At 43.8% G+C, this 22,094-nt stretch overlaps 1 protein-coding gene across 1 annotated transcript in view; it reads left to right on the plus strand.

The window, feature by feature from the left end:
- Positions 1–4,798: 4,798 nt before the first annotated feature.
- The window catches only part of LOC148137412 (putative G protein-coupled receptor 139), a 104,099-nt gene continuing 86,803 nt past the window's right edge, over positions 4,799–22,094 (plus strand). Inside the window, exon 1 of the mRNA XM_087982734.1 lies at positions 4,799–4,931. Coding sequence (XP_087838860.1) covers positions 4,799–4,931 — 133 coding nt within the window. The remainder of the gene's footprint in view (positions 4,932–22,094) is intronic.

Below are 22,094 nucleotides of genomic sequence, written 5' to 3' on the forward strand. Positions count from 1 at the left end.
GGATACAACGCATCATCCTCCGCCATTTCTGCCACCAACAGTCAGACCGCAACACCAGAGATATACTTCGCTCCCCACCCCTATCATCATACTGATGAGATCATTCCCTCACAACTCCCTCGTTAGGTCCACATGCCCCCACCAAGCCACCTTCCACTTCCAACACCATCCTTTGTCATTGCAAGAGATATGAAGCCTGTGCCAACACCTCCCTCCTCACCTCCACCCAAGGCCCCAAAGGATCCTACCACATCAGGCAGAGAACATCCTGTGTATTCAAACACCTCTTCTAGACAGTCTATTGCTCCTGTCTCCTGTACATTGCCGAGACAGGATGTCAACTTACAGAACGGTTCAGGGAACACTCTTGGACACATAAACCCAACAACCCCACTTCCCTGTGGCCGAATACTTCAACTCCCCCTCCCACTCCGCCAAAGCCCTGCAAGCTTTGGGCCTCCTCCACTGCCAAATTCTAGCCACCTGACTTCTCGAGGAAGAATGCATCATCTTCTGCCTTGGGACCCTCCAAACACACGGTATCAAGGACAATTTCGCCAGTTTCATTATCTCCCCTCCCTCCACCTTATCCCAGGTCTAACCCTCCAACTCAGCACCGCACTGTTGTACTGTTCTACCTGTCCATCTACCTTCCCAAGTATCAAATCCATCTTCCACTATGACCTATCACTATCATCACCCACCTTCATCTAGCTGTCGCCTTCCATGCTACCTTCCTCCCAGCGCCAGCACACCCCCATTTATCTCTCTGCCCACTTCCGTCCACCCCACATTCCTGATGAAGGCTTTATGCCTGAAACGTCGAATCTCCTGCTCCTCGGATGCTGCCTGACAGGCTGTGCTTTTCTATGACCACACTTTTTGACTCTGATCTCCAGCATCTGCGGTCCTCACATTCACCTGCTGAAGGACTTTCACAGGTTTGGAGAGTGAGCAAAGAAGCGGCAGTACAATGTGGGAAAGTGTGGGAAAGCATTTTGCCAGGATGAAGAGAGGCATGGACTATTTTTGAAATAGCGAGCAAATTCAGAAGTCTGATGGGCAAAAAGACGAGGGAGTTTAGTCCCAGAGTATTGAAAGTAAACTTGCAGTTTCTCAGTAGTTAGACAGGCAAATACAATGCTGGTATTTATTTCAAGAAGGCTTAAATATAAAAGCAGGGATGTACTTCTAAGACTCTACAAGGCTTTGGTCATGCCACATTTGGATTATTGTGCGCAGTTTTGCGTCCCAAATCTCAAGAAGGATGTACTGGTCCTGGAGCGTTTTCCAAAGAGATTCACGAGAATGGTGCCAGGAAATAAAAGCTTAAGATATAAAAACTATTTGAGGGCTCTGTGTTTGCATTTGGTAGAATTCAGAAGGATGTTAGGAGGTCTAATTGAAATTTACAGAATACTAAATGACCTGGGAGAGAGGAGATTTTGGGAAGATGTATCCAATGTAGGAGAGAGACCAGTACCCGAGGGGACAGTGGATAGAGAAGACCTTTTCGAACAAAGATAAGGCAAAACCTCTTCAGCCAGACAGCCGTGAATCTATGGAATTCACTGCTACAGAGGGCTGTCGAGTCCAGCTCATTGAGTATATTTTGGAGTGAGAAAGTGAGGGCTCCAGATGCTAGTGATCAGAGCTGAAAATGTGTTGCTGGAAAAGCGCAGCAGGTCAGGTAGCATCCAAGTAACAGGAGAATCGACGTTTCGGGCATAAGCCCTTCTTGAGGAATGAGGAAAGTGTGTCCAGCAGGCTAAGATAAAAGGTAGGGTGGAGGAACTTGGGGGAGGGGCGTTGGAAATGCGATAGGTGGAGGGAGGTCAAGGTGAGGGTGATAGGCCGGAGTGGGGTGGGGGCGGAGAGATCTGGAAGAATATTGCAGGTTAGGAAGTCGGTGCTGAGTTCAAGGGATTTGACTGAGACAAGGTGGGGGGAGGGGAAATGAGGAAGCTGGAGAAATCTGAGTTCATCCCTGTGGTTGGAGGGTTCCCAGGCAGAAGATGAGGCGCTCTTCCTCCATCCGTCGTGTTGCCATGGTCTGGCGATGAAGGAGTCCAAGGACCTGCATGTCCTTGGTGGAGTGGGAGGGGGAGTTAAAGTGTTGGGCTACGAGGTGGTTGGGTTGGTTGGTCCAGATGTCCCAGAGGTGTTCTCTGAAACGTTCTGCAAGTAGGCGGCCTGTCTCCCCAATATAGAGGAGACCACATCGGGTGCAGCGGATGCAATAGATGATGTGTTTGGAGGTGCATGTGAATTTGTGGCGGATATGGAAGTGTCCCGTGGGGCCTTGGAGGGAAGTATGGGGGAGTGGGGGGTGGGCGCAAGTTTTGCATTTCTTGCGGATGCAGTGGAAGGTGCCGGGAGTGGAAGTTGGGTTAACATAGAACATAGAACTTAGAACATAGAACAATACAGCACAGAACAGGCCCTTCGGCCCACGATTTTGTGCCGAACATTTGTCCTAGCTTGAGCACCCATCCATGTACCTATCCAATTGCCACTTAAAGTTCGCCAATGATTCTGACTCTGCCACTCCGACAGGCAGCGCATTCCATGCGCCCACCACTCTCTGGGTAAAGAACCTACCCCTGACATCTCCCCTATACCTTCCACCCTTCACCTTAAATTTATGTCCCCTTGTAACACTCTGTTGTACCCGGGGAAAAAGTTTCTGACTGTCAACTCTATCTATTCCCCTGATCATCTTCTAAACCTCTATCAAGACACCCCTCATCCTTCTCCGTTTCAATGAGAAAAGGCCTAGCACTCTCAACCTATCCTCGTACGACCTATTCTCCATTCCAGGCAATATCCTGGTAAATCTTCTCTGCACCCTGTCCAAAGCTTCCACATCTTTCCTAAAGTGAGGCGACCAGAACTGCACACAGTACTCCAAATGTGGCCGAACCAACGTCCTGTACAGCTGTAACATCACTTCACGACTCTTGAATTCAATCCCTCTACCAATGAATGCTAATACACCATAGGCCTTCTTACAAGGTCTATCCACCTGAGTGGCACCTGGTGGGGGGTGTGGACCTGACGAGGGAGTCACGGAGGGAGTGGTCTTTTCGGAACACTGATAGGGGAGGGGAGGGAAATATATCCCTGGTGGTGGTGTCCGTTTGGAGGTGGCGGAAATGACAGCGGATGATACGGTGTACATGGAGTTTGGTGGGGTGGTAGGTGAGGATCAGTGGGGTTCTGTCTTGGTGGTGGTTGGAGGGGCGGGGCTCAAGGGTGGAGGAGCGAGAAGTGGAAGAGATGCGGTGGAGGGCATCGTCGACTACGTCTGGCGGGAAATTGCGGTCCTTGAAGAAGGAGGCCATCTGTGTTGTACGTTTTTGGAACTGATCCTCCTGGGAGCAGATGCGGCGGAGACGAAGGAATTGGGAATATGGGATGGCGTTTTTTCAGGGGGCAGGGTGGGAGGAGGTGTAGTCTAGGTAGCTGTGGGAGTCGGTCGGTTTATAGTAAATGTCTGTTTCGATTCGGTCACCCGAGATAGAAATGGAAAGGTCTGGGAAGGGGAGGGAGGAGTCTGAGACGGTCCAGGTGAATTTGAGGTCGGGGTGGAAGGCGTTGGTAAAGTGGATGACCTGTTCAACCTCCTCGTGCGAGCACGAGGCAGCGTCGATACAGTCATCGATGTAGCGGAGGAAAAGGAGTGAGACGGATGGGTTCTTGACTGTAAAGGTGATCAAGGGTTACAGGTAGAAAGTGTGAGAATGGGGTTGAGAAGCATAACAGCCATCATGGAATGGCGGAGCAGGCTCAATGGGCCGAATGGCCAAATTTCTGTTCCAATGTCTTCTGGTTGTATAGTTAATATTGGCTCTCCTCGTTCTTCATTGGAGATGTATCCTTGAATTTGATCTTTATATGATTTATGAAGAATAAAATTCCAATACTGATGGTTGGGAAATATCATGTTCCCTCCCTCCAGTCTCAGCAGCCATGCCCCGATATCATAATCACAATGCAATTAAAATCCAGTGAAATTTACTTCAATACAGTTGATTGACATCGATAACATTAACAGCATGACCCTTACCTGCCCTCTCTGATCCTTGAATAACCATCTGAATTGTATGTCACATCATATTCTCTGTTAACATATCCATGCCATTTGTCTGTTATCACTCATGTTGTCATAAGCAATTTTCTGTCAGATTATGGACTAGGAAAGTTCTCTACATATTTTACTGACATTATAATCACTGATTAGTAGTTACAGATTATATGTTTCGATTTATAAGCCGAGAAAGTTGTTTAGGTTCTGACAATCCTTTGACATTACTGCCATATATAAGGCAGATTGAATGAATACATTCAATAAATCTACCATCTCACATATTTCTTCCTGTTCACCCCCCACACATCTCCCATGCCAAATGTGTAAACTTTAAAAGTTCTTTTGAATTTTAATAAAATCATTATTGAATTCAAAGGGGTTAACTGGAGCTATTTGTTCAGTGACTGTGATAAATATCAATCTCAGTGGATCCTAATTATGGCAGTGGAGAGTTTCCAAGGTTGAAATATAAATGGGCTCTGTTCAATGTGCTATCACATAGTGTGAGTAGGAGCATCACTGACAGCACTAACAGGGATCAGCAGATCGAGAGAGAGAGAGACAGAGAGAGAGAGCGGGAGGAGAGATCAGAATCTGAGAACATTAGACTGGAATGTTCCAACAGTGGATCAGAATCTGAGAACATTAGACTGGAATATTCCAGCAATGGATGAGAATCTGAGAACATTACACTGGAATGTTCCAACAATGGGCAGGAGTTTATCCTCTGGTCTTTACTGGCTTTCTCGGCCTTGGATATCATTAGCATCACGGATCCAGGATATCCTTTGGATTATTCAAGGTGGTTACTACCCCATCCTTGCGATAGTTGGTGTTCCTGGTAAGTCATTATATTTGCCTACTAAACTGGGTTGAACTCAATTTCTGCTCATGATATATAAATTTTGGAAAATGCAAGTCAATGTCTTCAGTTCCAATCAAAAAATTCTTTCCTTATAAATGATAACTGTCAAACTACTATTTATAAATTACTCACTGATATGCAAGAAGGACACAGAATGTTCTCAAACTCCATAATCCATTTTGTCCTTCACGGCTTTTCATCTCCATGTCCTCCCCACTCACCAGTCCTGTCCAAAACCACCATCATGATATCTCAGTCTCGTCTGCATTCTCAGTGTAACTTCTGAATGAACCATAATTTTTGCCTTTGTTCAATCTGGATGCAACAGTTTCAAGTGCCTTATAATCACATGTCCGTCACTAAATAATTGCTCTTGAGGATGTTTGACGTGTTCCCTGCACGTACAGGAAGACAGTTTATGATAGTCAAGTCATTGACTCATAATCTAGAGCCACAGAATAATAGTCTGTTGATATCTCATGAAGGAAAGTGGTGGAATTTAAAAGCAACCATTATCATTTGTTATAAAAGCCCATCTGCTTGCCTGAAGTCCTTAAGGTAAGTCAATGTGTCACCCTTCCCTAATCAGGTTTCCGTGTGACTTCAGTGATGAACATGTGGGTGTACTGCACCTTTAAACTACCTGACAGCACTAAGTCTTCTGAAAAATAGATATAATTTAACATTTTGTCGAAAAACTCGATGAGCTCATTGTCTTGAGACAAAAACAAATTCAGCCAAACAGTTTAAATTATACCCCAAATGACCCACCTCCAATCAAGTTTGAATGTAATATATTGATAATCATAAAAGGCAATAACACAATCCAATAGTTTCGAGGTACAAGGCCGTGGAAAATTGAACAGTTGAGAGCAGAGCTGCCAAGCTACGAGCATGCAAAGACTGCCTGAAAAATAGCTCCCTTAAAAGTATATTCATTGATTAGTAACTAGTGAAGCAGAAACCCCCAGAAGAAAAGAAGACAGGACTATGGAGAAGAACTGAAAGCTTCCTGGTTTTGAGATAAGAAGTTTTATTTTGTAAATCTTAATTAGGAGTCTTATCGGACTCGTATTGTGGAGGGGGAAAGGTCAAAGATAGGTTAGAGGAAGACGTCGGTAAATATTCGTTCAATTATTATTCTCTGTAATACTTTAAGAAATAAAGTTGTTAATTTTTACTTTAAATAGTTCTTAGATTCTAGAATTATCACACATTACTGCATTGGATAAATCTTTTCTCTGTTGCTGGTTTTAATTAAGCAGGAAAATTTATCCGGTGTTGTAACACTACAAACCCCCAGCAATGTGTTTTACTCTTCACTGTCGGGTGGAACAACTAAAACTGCAACTCAGTTTAAAATTGGCGTAACATGCTGCCCTGACGAGGGCTGCATACCTCCTGTGAGAGAAGAACAAAAGTAAAGATAGCTCCTTTCCTCTGCATGTTTCCCGTATTTGTACAGCCCATTTCTATTCAGGTAGGTGATCATTACATCCTTTAGGTGTATTCGATCACATTGAAATTCTCCCCGAGTGTGATGCACGTCTCCATAGGCAACTCTGGTGCTGGCTTTATTGATGCTGACGTACAGATGTAAGGAACTTATACATTCCATGTCAGTTGCAGTGTATAGAGAAATAATGGCGTTTTATAATACGGAAAGAAACGGCGATGTCTAAGTGAGAGAAAAGGATTATTGCACTCATCCCTGAGAATGTTGTTGAGGCAGTATTTGGCGTTCTGTGGATAGACTTTCTCTCAAGTCTCACCAGACTAATCTCTGGGATGATGACAACATGAGCAGTGAGTGAAGCTCAGAGAGAGAATACGACGTGATTGCATTGAACCTAAAGGGGGATGGACAATAACGAATTATGTTCTAAACAGGCACTTATATGGTGATAAATTCCATGGCATTCTTTTCACTCGGGTCACATGATTCTCGATATTTTAAGAGCATCAGAGAACGTTCCACTCAATCACCCCCGCTCCCTATTCCGTTTGAGACAGAGAGGGAAAGAGAGACAGAGAGGTTCAGGCTTTTGAATAAACTCTGCCAACATTAATACAGTTCAATTGGTGCGTGATCCTGCAATGAACGTCATGCTATCCATAATCCTGACAGCAGCCACAATACCTTCATTATAAAAGAGTTAATTCTTCTCAGCAGCTTCTGACCTACATGGAGAACATGGATGTGTCTTCTCGGAGATGGAAGATGCCTCCTTGAGACTTGACACAAAATATTTGGGTTCCCTCCTCACTGCCAGCAAACCATGTTAAAGTAGCACTCGTTCTATAAACACTGGAACCGTGATTAACATCATGGAGACCTCTATCATTGCAGTCTTGGTTTCATTGGTTTGTTTGTTGGAATATCAATGACGCCCTCCTGCTCCTGTATAACTGTCCATGAGGCTGAATAGCCTCCTCCAGATCTCATGGAACATATTTAAGGGTCTGATTGGGCTCTGCCTGTTCCTGTTTAACATCTCGATGTACTGACCAGACCCTTTCTCATCCTGAGGAACAGGCAGAAGGATTTAATGGGCTGTCCCTCTTCATTTTCAGTAGATTCCAGGGCTCAATGACTTCCACAAATTAGTGTGTAACCAGCTTGAAATGCTGAATGAGCTCCTCTTTCAACTGTGGAAATGTGCAGTGTCTGGCAGCGCTGTTACATGAATGTTACCGAAACTTTAACAGCACAAACCGGAATGCTGTCCGGGTCTTGCTGCACATGGACACAGAATAGCTCAGGAGCTGAGGGGGGACACAATGTTCTGAATATTGTGTGATCTTCAGTCATCGTCCCTCCTTCAGATCTTATGATGGGGAAAGACATTAATGGAGCAGATCAAGATGTTTGTGCTGAGGAGGCTCACCTCAGGATCTCCTGCAGAGATATCCCGGGGCTGATAGGATTGTTGACCACCGACCACAAACATCTTTCTTTGTGCTCTGAAAGACCCAGACGACTGGGAAGTTACAGTTGATTCCCATTCAGCTCAAATAAGTGGGTGGTCCTGATGCCATCCTTAGTCAAATACTGCCTTGATATCAAAACCATTCACTCTTTGCTGAGCCCCTGAGTTCACATTTTGTTCATATTAATTAGGTGAAGATGTATGTGTAGGGAGTGATTTCCTCTCACAGAGGATAATTACTGCCAGGAATTATCTGGGCTGGAGTTATGGGAGCTACATCACTGAAAGTATTTAAGGAGATAGATGGATTTTTGACCTGCCAGACAGCTTAGGGGTGTGAAAAACTGGGGCATTAAAGAAGAGTTAATATCAATAGTGGATCAGCCGAATTACCTGATCCGGTTCCTTATGTCCTCATACTCTGTAAATACAAAGTTAATGACTGTAATTTTCCTGAACGTTCTGTTATTGAACGTTGAAATCAGTCAGAGCAAAGTATTTTGTGAGTCATCTCTGAGTGAGGTATGTGGGTTGTATTCACAGTGAGTCTGGGTCTATAATATGACCAACAAATAATTTACAAGTTACAGAGAGGAGACACTCTGCAAAGAGACCAGAGGCGTCTTTCGAACCCGGCCTGGATTTCCAAATCGCATTTCCAAACCACACCAAGCCGTTTGTGTGTGAAGTCTTAAGGGACTGAATGAGATGCTGTGTTACTGTGGACCAGGCATTTGGGGCAAGTGGCCTCCAACTGCTTCTTGCAGGAGCTGTGAGTGGTTGAATGGAACATAGGAACATAGGACTGAGCAGCAGGAGTGGGTCATTAGACACTTTGTTACTGCTCCACCATGCAAAAAAACTATGGGTCATGTGACTGTGGTCTCCCCACATTTGTCTGTCTTTATACCATTTTCTGACAGTCACTTTTCTTTCAAATGTCACCAAATACAACTTTGAACACATGCAAACATACAGGCACCACAAACGTCTGGGGAGGGAATTTCCACTTGGACAGCCCTTTCAAATGTTCTCATTTGTGTTCCAGCCAATGTTGGAGAGTCACTGTTTCCTTTTCCAGTCCCACTCCCCACTGGTTACACCAATTTTAAATGCAACCAGTTTAGTGATGTGGCCAATGATATCGGTCTCAGAGGAGGTCATTTTCTAGAAAAAATGTGAGACACAGAAAGTTGAACTCATATCAAATGGTAAAATGACAGAGTGCCCCAAATGTTATTCTGCTTTGGAAGTTATTCTGTTCAAATAAGCTGCTGGTAGTGGGATTTCTTTCTGGAACAGTTGGATTTGGCTGAATTCAGGCAGTGGAGAGATTCCAATGAATCCTCACCAGGAATCCTTCACAAGTGGTACAGATAACGCAGGATTTTTTGAACTGACACTCAGATATCTGGTAGAACAAAGTAAGAGAGAGGGATCAATTGGCTGCTGCTTCTCAGGCAGGGAACAAGTTTCTCCCTCTCTGTGTTGGAACATAAAATGATGTCAACTGAACACCAAATTGGACTATGTGTGCTCTCCAGGAACATTCTCTGGAAAATCTGATTATGGATTATATGCCGGGGCATCATTGCTCTTGTTGTACACAATTCCATTCAATCTCAAAAAATGTCACCACTTTATAATTTGATGACATGCTTACATGTGTCTGTGTAATTTGTAAATATTGGTTGGTGTCTTCATAGTATATGTGTTAATATCAATGCATCTTTTCCTTCAAATTTATTCTCTAGCTTTAGTCTCCCTGACAAGGGATAAAATGCATCCAGCGGATGCATTTTTCTGAAAGTCATGGGTCGTTCAATACTATTTCTAGGCTAAGATCGAAATTGATTATCCCCAATAACCAAAGGCCAGCATTCCAGGAATGAGTAAAGGGAAACCTCTTTGAAATTTTCGAAAACAGTTATATCCTTTTATTTTATTGTTAGAGGATCAAAACTGCACACAGTGCATGAGGTGTGGTCTCAGCAATGCCCTGTACAGATGCAGTAAAACATTCCTGCGATTAAACCTGATACCTTTTGTCAAAAACAGCATCATTCCACTTACCTACCAAATTACATGCTGCACCTGCATACTGACTTCACATGATTCATGTCCCAGGAACATGGAAACCGCCTGTATCGCAGAGTTCTGCAATCTGTCTCCATTTAAATTGATTACCTTTATTTTATCCTTCATGTCAAAGTACACTTCTTACCTGACGTTATTTCTACTGAAGGTTTGCGCACTAATCTTCCCTGTCTATAATCATATTGCAGACTACCTCCATTTGATGACACAATCAATGACCATCTTGGTGTACGAGCTAATTGAGCTGCAAGCTATTCTCTCCCCTTCCTCCAGATCTTTGATACAGATTATTGGACGTTGATGACACAACAGTGATCTCTTCGGCACTCTATCAGATAGAGCTTTGTAGGCTGAAAGTAAACATTTCTCTCTTACTCTCCATTACCTGTTAGCGACAGATTCTCTGTTACTGTGTAACCGTTCAGGCGGGTTGAATGCCTCGTTCTGGGCTGTGTAATGTATTCAACGAGCTGAATTACTTCATTCTATATTCCTGTGTAATCACTTAGAGGGGCAGAATGGTCTCCTCCTGTCTCATTGTAACCATCCTGTCTGACTAAATGGTGTGGTCCCCTTTCCTGGAACAGCATCGAAGGGTGGATTGAGGGAACAAAACTTGGGTAGGGGCAGCATTACATCTTTATAACAGCATCAAGGGTGGATTGAGGGAACAACACATGAGGTAGGGGCACCTGTATATTTCTGTAAAAGTATCGAGGGTAGATTGAGGGAACAACGCATGGGGTAGTGGCAGCAGTATATCACTGTAACAGCACCGTGGGACGGATTGAGGGAACAACACCACAGGTAGGGACAGGAGTACATCTCTGTAACAGCCTCGAGTGGTGGATTGAGGGAACAACACATGTGGTAGGGGCAGCAGTTGGCCATTCGGCGGCACCATTCAGAATGCTCATGGCTGATCCAATTGTGTCTGATCATCCTTCTCCTGTATGGTCCCGATAAACATTTACTCTCCTGTCCACAAAGATCAGTCGAGCTCAGCCTAGAAAATCCTCAATAAGAAAGTCTTCCCTATTCCCTGAGGATGAGGATACCACAGATAGCACAGCTAAAGGGAAAGGGACATCCTTATTTCATTGTGGGACCCATTACTTTAAAACTGCGTTAACCTCACATCAAATCACCACCTCTTTTCATAATCATAAACCATTCTGCCCTCCAAACCTGTCCCACATTCCATCTGACTCTTTCCAGTCAAATATGTATCAAACCCAACCTCTGCTGCTGTCTCAGAAAGTGAGTACCTGATAGCATAACACCACATGAGCAGGAAAAAAAGAGCAGAATTCGGCCATTTGGCCCATCGAGTCTGATATGCCGTTCAATAATTTCTTGTATGTACATCAACCTCATTCTCCTGCCTTCTCCCTGGAATCCTTGATCCCTTTATAAAGCAAAAACGTACCGACTTGTGTCTTAATGACACTAGTGCTTTTGTCTCTGCATGTACGTATATGTATGTGTGCATGTCCATGTGCTTGTTATCTGTGTATTTGGTGTGCCTACATCTGTGTGTCTGTGCATCAGCCTCTGTGTTTCTATCTGTGTTTGTGTCTATTTGTGTGCAACTGAATATATCTCTCTGTGTTGAAATATGTGCATATGCCTATCTCCTTATATGTGTTGTGCATATTAGCATGTTGGGGTGTTTACCAATGCATCTGTGCATTTCTGTGTCTGCATCTCTGTGTAGTTAGGTATCTGTTTTTGTTTGGGAGTGAAAGGACTGACGTTGGAACTGACAGTGGGTTTAAAGTGAGAACTGAAATTTGCTCTTTACTCGGTTGATGGGAAGTGGATGTTTCAGAATCTCCACATGAGCCATCTTGTTCCTGTCCGGCTCATGCCAGGCTCCTCCCCAGATGGTGGGGGTAGGAGGTGTGAGGGAACAGATCTCAGGCACTCCACTACCCGCTTGGCCCTTTCTGTCCCATTCCAGGCAGTTTCTCCTGGAACAGGAGAAAGGGAGGGAGGGAGAGTGGGAATGGGCGACCATGCTGTTAGTGCTGGTGGAGGTGGGGCTGGGGGTAATGGTGTAGTGTCCGGAATAAGTCAGCTGACTGTTGTAAATCCATTTAGTATTATTAGTATGGGGGGTATTGCGTAGGTGACAGAGAAAGTGAGGAACAAAGTTGCTGAATTCAATAATGAGTTTGGAAGTGCCTGAGCCTTATTTGCAGATAGAGCGCGAGCCTTGTTCGGGGGCGGTGCCATAACAGATATATGGGGAGTGTGAAGGAGCAGATAGAATATGGTGACCCTTATCCTGACAGAGCGGGGAATGTTATTGACGCTTGTCCTGTACTGTTGAGCATTTCTTCAGATCATCAGTAATCTTGCTCCTAATCACACTCTGTCTTTCCAACTGCATATATATCTTATCTCTCAGAACCTTTTCAGGTAAGGTACCTAATGCAGATTTTTGGTTTAGTGGTCTATAGCTCCCAGGTTTTTATTTGTAGCCCTTCTTGAGTAAGGGCACAACATTCGCCACCCTCCAGTCCTCTGGGACCTCACCCGTTGGCCAGCAATGATGCAAAAATATCAGTCAGGGCTCCCGAAATTCCTACTCTGTCCTCCTGCAGTGTTTCTGAATACATCTGGTCACGACCAGGAGAGTTATAGAAATACTGCAAAATACGTCTATTTATTTTAGGTATAAACACCAAAGAAAGGGAAGGTGACACAATGATGGTTAACATATCAAATTAGAAAATGTATTAATCATAGGAAGTTGCTTCAGAAGAATTTCAGTCGTTGTGGAAACTGAGAATTCTCAGAAATTCACAATCCAGACACAAGGGCCATGAAACTGATAAGGAAATCAAAAGCAGAACATGAATGATAACAAACAGGAATAAGAACACTGCATAAATCTACAATCCGTATTTCAAAGGAAACAAAATAAAAGTAGGGTCTAATATGGAAATTTGTAATCGGGAGAGGAGAGTTTATTGTGAATAACAGGGAAATGGCACATAAAATAACCAGTTCATTTGCATCTGTCTTCATGGAGGTAGATCCACAAAATCACCCAGTAATACCAAGTGATACTGTAGGGCTTGTAAAACTAAAGACAAAAAGTCAATTTATATCAGTGGCAAGGAAGTATTTGAGAATGTAACTGGATTGAGCATGGCTAAGTCTGATAAACCTGATGTACTTCATATTAAAATGTCAGGCATAAATCGGCAAAAGAAGTATTAATTGCACTGTCGATGACTGTGTTTTATTTTCCTGTGCATTCTGAAAAGGCTAGAAGCCATTGTGGATAAATGAAAGTTAGCAAACGTGGTCCAAGCACTATAGATTAATGGAAGGAATCCAAGCATCTTTCAAGGGAAGAAGACATACTTTGGAGAAATGCCGATCAAGTAACTTGACATCTGCATGGAAACTGTTGGAATCTATGAGACAGCATGTGATATCGGATATTTAGGAATTAACAGCAACAATGCAGAAAATCCGTATGTATTTCTGATAGATATCTAACTCGATGTGCTATTAGATTTTAGACCCCATAACCACCCTCTGAGAGAAGGAACAGGAAGTGACTTCACCGCAAGAAATAGCATCACCACAGGAAACGACATCAGCAACCAAAAGAAAGCCAAACAGATAAATAGAAAGCAGGAATTTTCAGCATTGTTTCGCATGAGGTCCACTGAAGATGTTACCTAGTAAGATATCGAAACATCTGGAAATGAACCCTCCAGCTCAGCGAGCAAACCTGCATCCATTGTGTACAATGTTGCTGACCCAATCTGAGAAAGAATATACTGACTACAAAAAAAGTGCAATGGACATTGTCCAGATTAATCCCTCAGATGGCGAGATTGCCTGATGAGGGAACTCGGCCTGTGTTCTCTAGAGTTTTAAAGAATGAGATGAGGGTCACAATAAAATTTAGGAAATTCACAATATATATGACAGGTTGGAAATACACAAAACGTTTCCCTGGCTGACAAATCCACATTCAAGGCAAATAACTGCAGGTTAAGTGACAGACCATTTAAGACCACAATAATGAGGAAATTCTTCACTCGGTGTGAACTGCCTAAAACAGGGGCATAGAAACCTGCTGGTAGGGCAAGATTAGGAAGAGTCCCCAGATATTCTTCAAGTGTGTCAACTGGAGAAGAATAACAAGGGAACAGGTGGGAGTCATTCGTGATTTGGCAAGTTGCATCCAAATCAATTTAGTGTTAGGAGACAGAGGGTAGTGATTGAAGGCTGTTAGTGTGACTGGAGACAGGTGTCCAATGGTGTATCACAGGGATCAGTGCTGTGTCCCTTATTATTTGTGATTCGGACGTGTTGGTGTTGGACTGTGCCGGACAAATCTAAAAATCACATAACACCAGGTTATAGTCCAGCAGGTTTATTCAGAGGCACTAGCTTTCAAAGCACACAACCACCTGATGAAGAAGCAGGGCTTCGAAGCCAGTGCCTCCGAATAAACCTGTTGGACAATAATCTGGTATTGTGTCGTCTTTAACCTTATTATTTGTGGTATTCATAAATGGTGCAGCTGTGAATATAGACGAAGTTGGCGGGAGTGTGACAACTAAGTTTGTGTTTGATACAAAGATTGTCCGGGTGGTTGGTAGTGAGGAGGAAGGCCTTATGTTACAGGAAGATACAGATGGTATGGTCTGGTGGGCAGGTCAATGGCAGATGAAATGTAACCCTGATAAATATATGGTGATACACTTTGGAAGAAGGAACTGAACAGGGGAATACTCAATGAAAGGCAGCACACGAGGAAGCTCAGAGGGTGCGTCTTCACACACCCTTGAATATGACTAAACAGGTTGATGCACAATTTCAGAAAGCATAGAGACCGTAGATATAACCTTTATTCATCAAGGCATAGATTATAAGAGCTAGGCGGAACTTAGGTTTGATCAAGGTGGAATACTGATTGTAGTTTATTACAGGAAGGATGTGATTTTAGTGGAGGGGGCTCAGAGGAGATTCACTGGCATGTTCCCTGGGATGGAGCATATCAGCTGTGGAGAGAAGTTGGATAAGCTCGGTTGTCCAGTTTGGAGGAGAGAAGGCTGAGTGGGCCGATATTCAGAAGGATAGCATTACGAGGGGCATGGACAGGACGGATAGACCGCAGCTGTTCCTTCTAGTCAAAGGGCCAAAAACAATGGAGCACATTTTATAGTGAAGGGTTTAAGATTTGGAGAGGAATTGAGGATTGTTTTTCACCCAGAGGGTGTTGGGGTCTGGAATGCACTTCCTGAGAGAGGAGTTGTCATGGTAACTTCACAGCCATTACAAAACACACGGCTGTGCACTTGAAATGCCATAAGATTCACGGCTACGGGTCTTGTGTCAGAAAGCGGGACGAATGTAGACCGTGCTGTATTGTTGATGGTACAAAGTCTGTGCTTCTGTGTTTGCATGTTTGTGGAAAGTTAATCATTGAGAAGCTTAAGAAAGGAATTGATGGGTTTCTGAAGAGTATATTAACAAGGGTTTTAAGATTGAACTTGTAATATCTTCTGAAAATATGTCAATGGCAAAATTAAGTGGAAAAAGGTGCAGCTTTCTTACAGTCTGATACCAGAGAATTGAGCACAGGGAAAAGGCAGAACTATGGAGCAAATACTTCGGTTATGTCTTCACAGAAGAAAACAAAATAAAAAAGAAAACGTCCCAACTACTAGTCAACATTAGACTGTTGAGAAAAAGGGAGTAGAATGAAATTAGCAACTGAACAGTTTTAGAGGAAGTATTGAAACTGAAAGTAATGAGCACAGACAAAGTCAACAGAGGTTTATCAAATGGGCACCATATTTGAGAAAGTGACATTTCACATAATTATGGAGAAACAATCAATGCAATACGATCACATTTTCAGAAGAATTTTGATAAAGCCCCAAGCCTGTTATGCAAATTCAAATCCCTTGGAACTGGGACTAATATGGTTTTAGAATGGGAGAGCTGGCAGGAAGCAGTGAGTAGGAATAAAACATTTGTTTTGAATGGACGGCTTGGAGGATATAGCAAGGATCAGGGTTTGGGACCCAGCTATTCCAAACACTCATCATATATTTGGCTGAGTGGATTAAATACAATATTTCCAAGTTTGCTGATGGCACTAAACTATATCAGATTGTGCGTGGGTGAGCAGGATGCCAGAATGCTCCACGTTGATTGAGACAAGTGGGGTGTTGGGTAAATACGTGGTATATGGAGAACAATGGCGGGCGGGGGCTTGGGATATCTGCTATTGTGACCTTTGATGGGAAAAACAGAACGGGAGCCTATCATTTGATAAGGGATTGGTTAAAAATGTTGATCTATCCAGGAACTTAAGCTGCATTTTTGTTTCCTTCTGTGCAACCCATCGGAGTCAGTGCAGGGCAATGAGATCTGAACCGAGAAATCAATACTGGGAATGGCTTTGAGACGCTGACCAGTGTACACAGATCCAACAAGTGGGGAGCTGTAACATTGAAAAGGATCTGGATCTCCCTGTACACCAGACAATGAAAGCAATGTTGCAGGATCAGAAAGCAGATAGACAGATAAATCGTGTATCTACCTTCATTTCAGGGGGACTTGAATATAGGAGTACGGGTGTTTTATTGCAGCTCTATAGGACCTTGGTGAGACATTGTCTCGAACACTGTAGAGTATTATGTGCAGTTTGGGTCTCCTTACTTAATAAAGGACAAACCTGACATTGATGGAGAGCAGCGAAGATGGCCAGACTGATCTCTGGGATGATAGGCTTGTTGTGCGGGCAGAATCTGTAGCGGCTGGGCTTGTATTCCATGGGCTTTCGGAAAATGAGTCGAGATCTCAATGAAATATATAAAACTCTGCTAGGGCAAGGCAGATTGGAAGCAGGGGTGGCAATTCCCCTGGCTGGGACATCAAAACTAGGGGCCACAGTATTAGGTTAGGCAGGCCACTCTGCAATGAGATGAGAATAAATGTCTGCATTCAGAGACTGGTGAACTTGGGGAATTATCTCCCAGATCAGGCTATGGAAACCTTGGCACTGAATAGAAATAAGGATTTCTGGAAACTAAAGTGATAGGGAGAGAGCAGGGTATGGTATAAAGATAGAGGATCAGATATTATTCCAGGTTGTTCTCCAATAACGTGGTAGCTGTGTTCCTGTGCATCACTGTGTTGCAGAAAATCATGCAACATTAATGATGTGCTCTATGGGGAAAAGAGAATAATGGACGAACCGCAAAACATCAGTAAAACTCAAAAATTAAAGTGAGTCTAACACACACACTAGCACAGTCTAATAAACCTTTAAATCATATATTGTAATGAAATAGTGCTGCAAATATAACACTTTCACAATACAGTCACTGGCTACATCCCTGTACCTTTCACCAAGCTCTTCACCCGAAAGCGTGCACGGCTGACTGACAACCTGATGCCAACACGGCATTCCAGTTCTCCTCAAGATTCTCCCCCTGGTTTGAAATAAAGTTCCTTCTAGTTGGAGAGAACACTTCCCTGTTTCTAACTCAAGGTCAAGGTTTGCAGAGCGGATTGCATTCCTGTTTTAGCAGAACATTCAGAGGGTGCATTTTGCAGGCAGAAGATCCTGAGGCTGGGTTTTATTGTTTGGCTGGTGCCTGGCAAGGAGTCGCATGACAGTGAACGGGAGTTCACTTCATAGCAAAAAGGTGCGCAATTCGCAAATCGCATTGCAGTCAAATCAGTTTAATAAACACATGTTATCAGAAAACTGCCTGTATATTGAATCGAGGATGAAGATGGATGGACCGAAGGGATTACAACAGTTCTTATTTTATATTTCACAATGTTTAAACATATTAATCGATATGAACACTGTGTCGGAAAAACTGCATTGAGGAGATTTTCTCCAAGAACTAGAATGGGGAAGGCTCAATGTGTTGAATGGCCTACTCCTTGCCCGATGTTTCTGTGTAGTTTGTGGGAAAGCTCTGTAAATGTTGTCACAAGCTCTCAGATGTTAGGAAGGAAGTCTCTGCAGGGTCAACAGTACTGTGATTCCCGTTCTCTTTTCTGATATCGAGGCTGGTGCTGGGTATTCTGTCAGGTTTTATCCTTTAAGACCTCGGAGCAGTGTGATACAATTGAGTGTCTTGCTTGGCCGTTTCAGGGACCATTGAAGAGCTTATCACATGTCTGTGAGTCTGGAGTCACTTTTAGGCCAGACCAGGAAAGCACGGGAGATTCACTTCATGCAAGTACATTGGAAAAGAAAATTAGTGCCTACAATCGACTTGACTTCAAGGTCACTGTTACTGACACTCGATTTTGCATCTTAATATTTTATGAATTGTTTTTAACTTCCACCAGCTGCCAGAGCATTATCCTGGTTTGGAGTAGTAATCCAGTGACATTTCCAAAACAGCACCACCTCCACATGGGGACCTCTCAGAAATCACACTGACCAAGTTATTTCTGTGTTGCTTGACAGCTCTGTCTAAAAGAGCTCCCATCACTTTGACTGTCGTGATGGGCATAAGGGGGGTGGCAATTGGTCAGATTGTAATTAATCCCCACTTAGGGTACGGGACATAATTGAGTAATTTTCCACATTGCCAGGGAGATGTCAGACTTGGAGCTGGAATGAAACAGTTGTACAGCATAAGTCTTCAGTCCTATTGCAGGAGTTGTGTCAGGGCCCATTGCCTTTGTCGTATCTACTGTGTTCAGCTGTTTCTTCATGTCACGGGCAGCAAATCGAATTGGTTAAACACTGCCATCTGTGATTCTGTGGATGTCATGGCGAGGATGAGGTGGAGCATCCATTCAACACATCTGGCTGAGGATGGTGCAGATACCAGTTTATAATAGCTTTCTTGAATTTCCCACCCAGGATAATGGTACGCCTCTGGTTTAGATGAAGACCATCCTGCTTGTAGAGGTCCCACCTATCCCAGAAAAAACTCCAATTATCCAAAAACCCGAAACCCTCCCTCCTGCGCTATCCCTGTAGCCACGTGTTCATCTCCTTTCTCTCCATATTCCTCACCTCACTAGCACGTGGCACGGGCAGCAAACCAGAGAAAACAAGTCTGTTTGTCCTAGCTCGAAACTTCCATCCTAGCTCCCTGAATTTCTGCCTCAAGTTCCCATCAATGTGGACCACGACTTGGGGCTGCTCTCAACCACGCAAATATAAACTGTTCTACTTACCCTTCCCAGAAGTCCTTTGCTCGCTCCTTCCTCGCTGGCCTGAAGGTAAGAAGTTTAAATCTACTTACCGGCCTTCCTGACAATCACCTCGTACAAACGCCACCTCCTCCAGGCTCCCGCCTCTCGCTGCTCCGAAATGGACAGTTGGCCTGAAGATAAGAAGGTTAAATATACTTACCGGCCTTCTTGACAATTACCTCGCACCAATGTCACATCGTCCCGGCTCCCGCCTCTCGCTGCTCCGAAGTGAGCATCTTTACAATCTAGGCAATTAGTGGATTTTTGTGTGGAACTAGGGCTGGTGGATGTTTGAAGGCAGATCCACCTCACACATAGAGATTTTCCTTTCTTCTTTAACCCGCAGAAATGCCACATTGTTGATCTCTTCCACACCTTGCAGCAATCTTTGATTCGATGGCGTTCTGTAAAATTGGGAATATTACCATTTCTGACCATGCAGCAGTATACTTATTGGTTAAGATTAAGGGCAATATAGCAAGTTCGAGACACCGGCGAATTGATCCCTTTATTCTTAAGGAGAGTAAGTTCATTGAGTATTTTTGTAATGAATTTGGAGCTTTCTTAGCCATTAATTCAGATTCAACCAGTAACCCATCCATTCTATGGGAAATTGCTAAGGCTTACGCCAAAGGAATAATTATTCCTTAGAATGCGGGAAGCTGGAACAGGAACGCTTGCTCCAGGCACTGTTGAAGGCAGCGAAGAGGGCATACTGTGATAAACCCTCGGTGGCTAGACTGCAGAGGATTTAGTCTGCAGTGAATTCTATGCTCAAACAGACATCCAAAGAGGAACTTACTTACAAAAGCTGTTTGAGCATGGTGATAAGCCAGGCAAGTATTTAGCCTATCTTGCGAGGACAAAGAGCATCCCCAAACCATTAATTCAATTAGCGAAGATACTGGAACTTTTACCTGTGATCCCATAAAGATGAAAGAAGCATTTCGGAAATTTTAGCCCGAATTATATCAGACTGAGCATTATGAGGATAGGTAGATTAAGATGGAATCTTTCTTCAAGAACTTGGATTTTCCAAGGATAACCCCCAACATGCATCTTGCTTTAACGCACCATTGTCAGTGCTGGAGGGTATAAAGCAGCTTCAGCGCGGAAAGGCGCCGGGTCCTGACGGATTTTCAAGTGATTCTTATGAGGAATTTATAAACCTATTATCAGGGCCGATGATTACCATGTTAGTCACTCACAGAGTCACGACTACCTCCCACCATCCTTTTCAACAGAGGAACTGTTACTGCGGGACTGTGCAGAGATGAAACCGTTTTCTCAGCCAGGAAGAGAAACTGAGGAAAGAGAGGCATTTTCAACACTAAATGGGTGCATCATAGGTGTGGGGATTTGACTTGCTCCTGTCATTGGATAGTCAGCGGAGTTTCTGTGGATGGTGTTCCCGGGTTTGTTTTGTTAGCTGCTTGGTTCATTCAGGGACACCCGAGGGTCTGGCGACGGCACTGTGGACACTACATTTACAGACTGCCTGGGTCCATGGTAAACAAATGGAGCTGAGACCACACAGAAGTGAAGTTCTGTAAATAGGAGGAAGTAGGCACTGCACTATCCTCCCCGGGATTTCCAGGCACATTTGTCGAAGCTGGTCTCATTCCAAGTATAAAGTGTGAAACCAATTTGTTTCAGATATGAGGTTGTCACTGAGCTGTGTACCCTCCTTCAGTATAACCTGTAGCCTCAAACCAGGGACACTACTGTGCTGACACTCACCATGAAGTGAACTGGATTAATTGTGGAATTTTACAGCGCAGGGGTGGGTGGCATATGCATTATCTCCGGAGTGCAGTCCTCTGATGTATCACTCGCTGAGAGAAGCCATCTGCTCCGTTGAGAGGAATATGTTGGCTTTGTCTCCACAGAGGAACTTACAGAAACAAACTAGGGAACAGAGTGGCTGGTGTAAAAGGTGACCAACAGGAAATTAGAATTATAAAAAAAATGTATTTGAAAGTCTCATTGAACTGAAGGTTTGTAATTTGATGCATCTGATGAGCTACTTCCAAGAGTATTGAGGAGGTACCAACAGAGCTAGTAAAATAATTATTGATTACTTTTCAAAGCTGCTTCGATTCTTGAAATGATCCTCTGACTGGAAAGCAGCTATAGTGAAACAAAATATTTGAAACAGATCGGAGTGAAAACATAACAAACAGAAAACTAGATAGCTTTATGTCAGCTGTGAGGAAAAAAATATAATTGTAGCCTGTTATAAGAATGTAGATTAGTGGTGCTAGAAGAGCACGGTGGCACGGTGGCACAGTGGTTAGCACTGCTGCCTCACAGCGCCTGAGACCCGGGTTCAATTCCCGCCTCAGGCGACTGACTGTGTGGAGTTTGCACGTTCTCCCCGTGTCTGCGTGGGTTTCCTCCGGGTGCTCCGGTTTCCTCCCACAGTCCAAAGATGTGCAGGGTCAGGTGAATTGGCCATACTATATTGCCCGTAGTGTTAGGTAAGGGGTAAATGTGGGGGTATGGGTGGGTTTCGCTTCGGCGGGTCGGTGTGGACTTGTTGGGCCGAAGGGCCTGTTTCCACACTGTAATGTAATCTAATCTAATCTAAAACACAACAGTTCAGGCAGCATCCAAGGAGAAGCAAAATCGACGTTTGGCGCAAAGGCCCTTCATCATAAGAATGGGACTACTTAACACTTGGAGAATAATTATTTGATTTGGTAGAGTTGGCCTATATTCAGGAAAGGGAAATAATCTTTGATAAACGTGCTGGGGTTTGCGGAGATTGTCCGTTGTGACATCACTAATTGAGAACCAATGGGAGTGGAGTATTCGAATTTTCAGCAGTCGCTTGACATGAATGAATACAGGTGTGGGGGGAATGTTAGTGTCCATGGGTAGCTAGGGGTGG

This window comes from Chiloscyllium plagiosum, unplaced genomic scaffold (assembly GCF_037043375.1).
Source record: "Chiloscyllium plagiosum isolate Xiang-an unplaced genomic scaffold, Cpla_swu_hap1 HiC_scaffold_44, whole genome shotgun sequence".
Lineage (NCBI taxonomy): Eukaryota > Metazoa > Chordata > Chondrichthyes > Orectolobiformes > Hemiscylliidae > Chiloscyllium > Chiloscyllium plagiosum.